At 50.6% G+C, this 6,000-nt stretch overlaps 1 protein-coding gene across 1 annotated transcript; it reads right to left on the bottom strand.

The window, feature by feature from the left end:
• Positions 1-491: 491 nt before the first annotated feature.
• On the bottom strand, positions 492-4,402 carry CCL16 (C-C motif chemokine ligand 16). The gene is made up of 3 exons (XM_068531432.1): positions 4,231-4,402; positions 1,822-1,942; positions 492-1,393 (listed from the first exon to the last, which is right to left on the bottom strand). Exons 1-3 carry the CDS (start codon positions 4,364-4,366, stop codon positions 1,282-1,284), a joined length of 369 nt encoding a protein of 122 aa, XP_068387533.1. The 5' UTR covers positions 4,367-4,402; the 3' UTR covers positions 492-1,281.
• Positions 4,403-6,000: the final 1,598 nt, after the last annotated feature.

Below are 6,000 nucleotides of genomic sequence, written 5' to 3'. Positions count from 1 at the left end.
ACAGGGACAATGAACTTCCCTTGGGACGATGCTCGAACAGCAACCAGTACTCGTTTCTCTGGTCCAAATTTCATCTTTCTAAGAGAGAGTCTCACTGGCCATCTGGAGTCAGGTGGCCATCTGGATAGATTAGCTTCAGTTGTGGTGGGGAGGCAGGGAGGCAGGATGATGCAGTACCACTACGGGCCACTGGGGGCAGGCATGGGTCAGTTTATCAGAATCCAAGTCATTGGATGGCCAGTCCTCAGAATGATCACTTCAGCAAATTTATTTGTTTCTCTAATTAAATAGCTTTAGTTGCCTGATTTTGCTTTGCCTGCATAACACCGTTTTGGGGGAATGTTGGATTTTGTTTGAGCCCCCTCCCTGTTGTTGAGCTGGGGACAGAGGGGTAGGGAGAAGGGGAGATTGAGTATATATGTCTGGCCTTGGTACCATGTAAACTTTCCAGTCCCCCAAATTGACAAATTTCTCAGGGGAATGTGGAGAAGCCCCTGAAAAAACTGTGATTAAGTTTCTGCCACCCTAGCAGAAAGCAGGCAGGAAATTAGAAATCAAGTTGGCAATAAAGGAAATTTTATTTATTGAATGGTTGCGTTTTAGATCAAGATTTTTATCCCCAACCTGGTCTAATGCCCTTCCCTTGCCATGCAAAGCTTAGAGTGGGAGCTAGGGATTCACACCTCCTTTTCTGTTTTGGCACTGTCTGTACACACGTCACCCTGGGAAAGACCCAATATCAGGGGATCCAGCAAAACCTCTGCAACAGCGACAAAAATCACTAGTATTTGAATATTCCCACCCTGGCCTGCAAAGAAAAAAGTTATGTTTTAAAAGAAAAGATAATAGAAGAAAAAAGAGACCTAGAAAAGGGGTAAGGGTGGACAGGAAAAGTCTAGAGTCCTCTGGGTCTCAATGAGTGAGAGGCCAGAGGTGGTCTGATCATTTAGAATGGCTGGAGTGATGTGAGGCTCTGAAAGCAGAGCAAGGAGGGGATGTGAAAGATGCTTTCCTGTGCATTAAGAATGTATCCCTGCTCTCCTCCCTTAACTTTGGCATTTCCTCCAGAGATTGAGAATATATTTGAAACACTTTAAATTACGTTGTGGGATCACTGGCCTGCTTCTCTGAATGTAACTCTGTCATTCAGACCACAAGGCTGTCTGCATTTTCACAGGGTTACACCTTTTTTTCCCCCAAACTTGGGCTCCCGCTGAGGCCTGACCGCCATGGGGAGTTGAGGATCTGGGGTTGACCTTTCTCAGATTGAATAATGTTAACCTAGACCAACTTCCTGGAAGGATGCAAAGGTAGTCTGGGATCCTTGATGTATTCTTGGACCCATTCGTCTTTGGGGTTGGTACAGATCTCTCGTTTCCTTCTGGTGATGAAGCTGTGGGGGCAGAGTTAGACTGTCATGGGTCATAGAGTATGTTGGGGGTCCAGTCCACACTCCCCCATTTCTAGCTCACAGCGGGCTTGCCTCATGCCCTGTAGCACCTCCCTAGGCCTCCCCCATCTGGGTCCCCTCAGAAGACCTCCCTCTCTGGCCTCTAGACCTCATCATCTCTTCATTCAGCCCCTTCCCCACTCAGCCTAGACCCTCAGGCTTGGGTTTCATTATGGCCACCCTTTCTTGGGCCACACAACTGTAAGTGGCAAAAATCAAGAACGAAACCCAGGCCTGTCCCGTGAGAGTCAAAGCCCAGGCCCTTAACCACTGTTCTCCTGTTCTAGCATGGAGACTTGGTTCTGTGCACCCCACTCCAGCCTTGGGCTCCCCTTCCCTCTCCATAGAAATGTCTGCAGAGCGGTGCTTACATGATTGCTGGCAGGTAACAGTTGAGGGCCTTTCTGTATCTCACCACCATTTTTCTTGGCAATACTTTCTCATGATACTTCAGGCAGCAGGTGGGTGGAGGGTTCACCGACTCAGGAATTTCTGAGGGAATGACATTGAAAGCTGAGCCAAGGAGGTAGAGGGAGCCCATGGCTGCCCACTTCCATGTCCCATCTCTTGCATTCCGTTTTTCTGATGGCAAAGCCATCTATCAGCAGGGACTGATGGTAGCTTGATGGATAATAGAGAAAGTGAAAAAGATGAACCTTCTGTAGAACCTTCAGCCTCTGGACTGAGTGTCACCAAGTACAGAGGACTGGGGTAATCACATTTGCTGATGAACTTGACTTGGCAAACACATATTGAGCTCCTATTACATGCCAGGCTCTATGGGGTTCAGAACATGAGGAAGACACAGTCACTACTCTTGTGTACCTTACAGACAAGTCTGGGTAAAAAGGGAAAGTGAAAAGATAAACGCTACAATAGAACGTGGTCTGGGGTAGAGTAGAATTTGACACAAGATGCTATGGGAACAGAATGAGGGGTACCTAACCCTGCCTGGGTGGTTGAGGAAGAAGTCCCACAGCAGGTGGTGCCTGAGTTGATTCCTGAAGGATGAGTAGGATTTAGGCAGACAGAGGGGTTGTGGGATCTGGAAAAAAGAAATGTATGGAGGCCTGAGGTGGGGGAAGCCCAGTGTGTCTGGGGGGCACGGAACAGTTCCAGGAGGCTGCAATGCAGGGTGGGAAGGAAGACGTAGGAAGAGAGGATATTGAAGAGGGAGGGGAGGGCCACACCTCTTCTGAGCTGTGATAGGGAGACTGGATTCTGTGCTAGAAGCACCAGAGAGGCTGAGGTCAGGGAGGAGGTTGAGATGGAGAGATGAGCAGGAGAAGTCAGGGCAGGAGGAAAAGGCTTATATTTAGGCTTCAGAGTCAGACAGCTTGGGTTGGAGTCTCGACTAAGTGGCTTGAATCATGGGCAAATTTCTTAATCTCTCTGGGTGTCTTTACCCGTTAAACGAGGGTAAAAAATTACGTCCTAGGATCGTGGTGAGGATTAGTTGAGAGAATGCTTGTAAAGCCCTTAACTCAGAGTCTGGCACAGAAAGACTCAGTGCTTGCTGTAATTAAGAGCTAATGGTTGTAATGGCCACTCTTCTGGCCTGGAAATGGCTCTTTCCCCCTCTCTTTGATGCTCGCAGGATACGAGACTCGGCTAGGTTATCATTGTGTCTCCCTTGGGCTCCCCTGATTGCTCATCAGTTGGGGATATCACCTCACCCGGCCCCCAAACCTGCAGAGTGCAAATCCCTGACCCTTGCTTCCAGCTGGTGGCAAAGCCTGAGACTTCTTGAGAGAACCATTTGGCTGATCCATGCTTTGGGTGGGCCATTTTCTCTTCCTGCTTGACCTTCCCGAAGGGCACTGTTGCCCCCTCCCACCCACCAGAGGCACCTCTACCCACAGTGACCCTGGTTCTCAAGGCAACGTTTACAAAGACCAGGGGCACCCTGAGAGCGTGTGGGCAGATTACATGGTGTGTGTGACCCTCGCTCCCCTGAGTGTTTACACAGGCAGAATCCGGCCAGACTATATGCCAAGGGCAGCCTTAGGGACAAGGGAAGGGCTGGGGCAGTTGGAGGCGGGTATGTAGAAGGCCTGAGTGTCTTGGTCCCTTCCCTGTCACCAACCCTCATAAATGATGGTAGAGGCAGGGGTAGGGAGTGGGCAAAACAAACCCCATTCTCCATAGGTCCCAAGCATCCCATAGTTCCAAAACCTCTCAACTTCCTTCAACCCCTTTTCTCTTTTCTACAGACTTTATTTAGCTCTAGGCTGGGGGATGGAGATAGGGGCCCAGAAATCTGCAAATGGTACACGTGGGCATCCCACCAGGACTTCTTTTGGCTGCCGTGATAGTCCCAGCAAACTACAACAGACCCTGCCAGCAAGGGGTGTCTAGGTTCAGACTCCCTGTTCCCGGGCTTAGCCCCAAACATTACTCGTCCCTGACTCCCTTCATCCTGCCCCCCCAGAGGATCTATGGCTTTTTTCATCCACTTGCCTTGCCTTCCTCCTCATCGCATACATTTATTATTATCTCTTCTGCTTCTTCCTTGGCTATTCCTCCTAAATGATCATTCCTGCTGTCTGTCTTTGGGATTCCTGATGTAACCCTGACCCAGCTTCCTGAAACTGCCCAACCCCAGAAGGATCTGGACCACAGCTCAGCTCTACTTACAAAGGGAAGAGTTTGAGGACAGCAGCTCTGTGTGCAGGAGGGGAGAGGCCCCAGGGCTGATGACAGCACTCCTAGCACCACCTCGCTGCCTGCTGCCCCGTTCGCTTTTCTCACTGCCGCCCTACGAGGACAGGTGCACTCACTTGGCTGGCTGTGAACAGCAGAAGTAATGGTGAGGATGAGGATGAGGAGAGAGAGGGCAACCACGGAGACTTTCATCCTCTCAGTGGGGCAGTTAGGCTTCGGAGGCTGAACGGAGACAGTCTCCTTTCTGGTCATCCACGCTGGGCCCTCAGCTCTCTGGACTCTGACCACTTCAGCGGGTGGAGGAGGAGAGACAACGGACCTCCCTCAGTGTTTGCTGAAAGGGAGGGCGGTGGAGGGTGGGGTCTGGAGCAGAGTTGAATTCGGTAAGGTTTGGATCCGTGTGAAGGAAAAAAGAGAGAAAGGGAAAGTGTGGAGAACGTGCCATGTGTCAGCACCTCGCATGCCCTATTTCACCTAATCCTCTCAACGGGGAGTAGAGATTTTCACTCCCATTTTGCAGATGAAGCCACTGAGGCTTAGAGAGGTTAAATAAATTGTCCAAGGTCACATGGGTAGGAGGCAGATAGGCAGTCCTGAAAACCAGATCCGTGTGGTTTCACCATGTTCCCTGCCCCCATCTCTATGTTGGGGAAAGAGGAGGGAGGAGGGTTGAACCGACTATTTCCCCAGGTGATCAGTCTTTGGGAGGGCAAACAGAAAGCAGGATTAGAGAGAGCACAGACCGAGGCAAGGGTAGGGTTAGTGCCCTCGGAAAAGGATGGGTGTCCAAGCCCCCCCAGCCAAGGACACATGATTGAGCTCACACCCTTTCTTGTCACAGATTATGCTGCTAATACCCCCCCAGCCCCCAAAGTGCCTGATCCTTGGGTCCCTGTTTGTTGCTGAAATGTTTGGCTTATTTGTCAATGTTCTCATTTATCTCTTTGGACCTTGGACCCGGAACCAGTTTTACGTCTAATTGGCTGATCCCTTCTGGGTGCCCTCAGTGTGGATTAATCCAATCTGCCACCATGGCCAATCATGGCCAGCAGAGGGCATCCCAACATCATGAACCTGACAACCTGCTTCTGGGTCCGGCATTCCAGCTGCGGCCCACCCCCACTTTGGCTAAGCCTGGACCTGCCCCTCAGCATCTTAGCTCTTCAGACTGCCTCAGAACCCTGCTCCAGGCTGAAGGCAGCGTTCAGAGAAGAAATGAAAGATAGAGGGGATTTTGCCTTTGATGGCCTGTGAGTTTTAGAGACCTGAGGGAGTGTTTCAGGAGGTGGGAGTAGAGGGAGGCAGGGGAAAAACAAGGACTACGAAGATCCCTGTGGGGCTTGCTGTTTGGCATGACTGCTTATAAACAGGAAAAAAACATACAATGCAATTAGTCCTGGTGTGTTCAAGGCAGTCTGTGGTGGTGAAGCTGTGGCTTTTTATGAAGCTAGGGAGGGTACGTACTGAGATACCCCATTGACCTCTGTTTATGGAGGAGAGAGGGTCTGAGGAAGTCTGCTATACCTTTACTGTGCAGGCACCCTCTTGGCCCTTGTCTGTGGAGGGCTGGAGGCCAGGAAGGGTGGTCATAGTGCCTACACTGGATGTGCTCTTCCTCTTTGTATGCAGAGCTCCTTCTTGAACCTGGAAGTTGGGGGCATCTCACCCTTTGGGGGCAGCTGAGTGTTATTCCTGGAGCATAAGCTTCCTCTTGACTCCTGAATCATTCCATCTATCCACGCATCCATCCATCTACCCATCCATCCACCCATCCATCCACCATCCATTCATCCATCCATCTACCCATCTATCCACCCACCCATCCATCCATCCATCCACCCATCCATCTATCCACCCACCCATCCATCCATCCATCCACCCATCCA

This window comes from Eschrichtius robustus, chromosome 20, assembly GCF_028021215.1.
Source record: "Eschrichtius robustus isolate mEscRob2 chromosome 20, mEscRob2.pri, whole genome shotgun sequence".
Lineage (NCBI taxonomy): Eukaryota > Metazoa > Chordata > Mammalia > Artiodactyla > Eschrichtiidae > Eschrichtius > Eschrichtius robustus.
The sequence above is the reverse complement of the archived record's forward strand: the minus strand, read 5'-3'. Positions and strand labels throughout refer to the sequence as shown.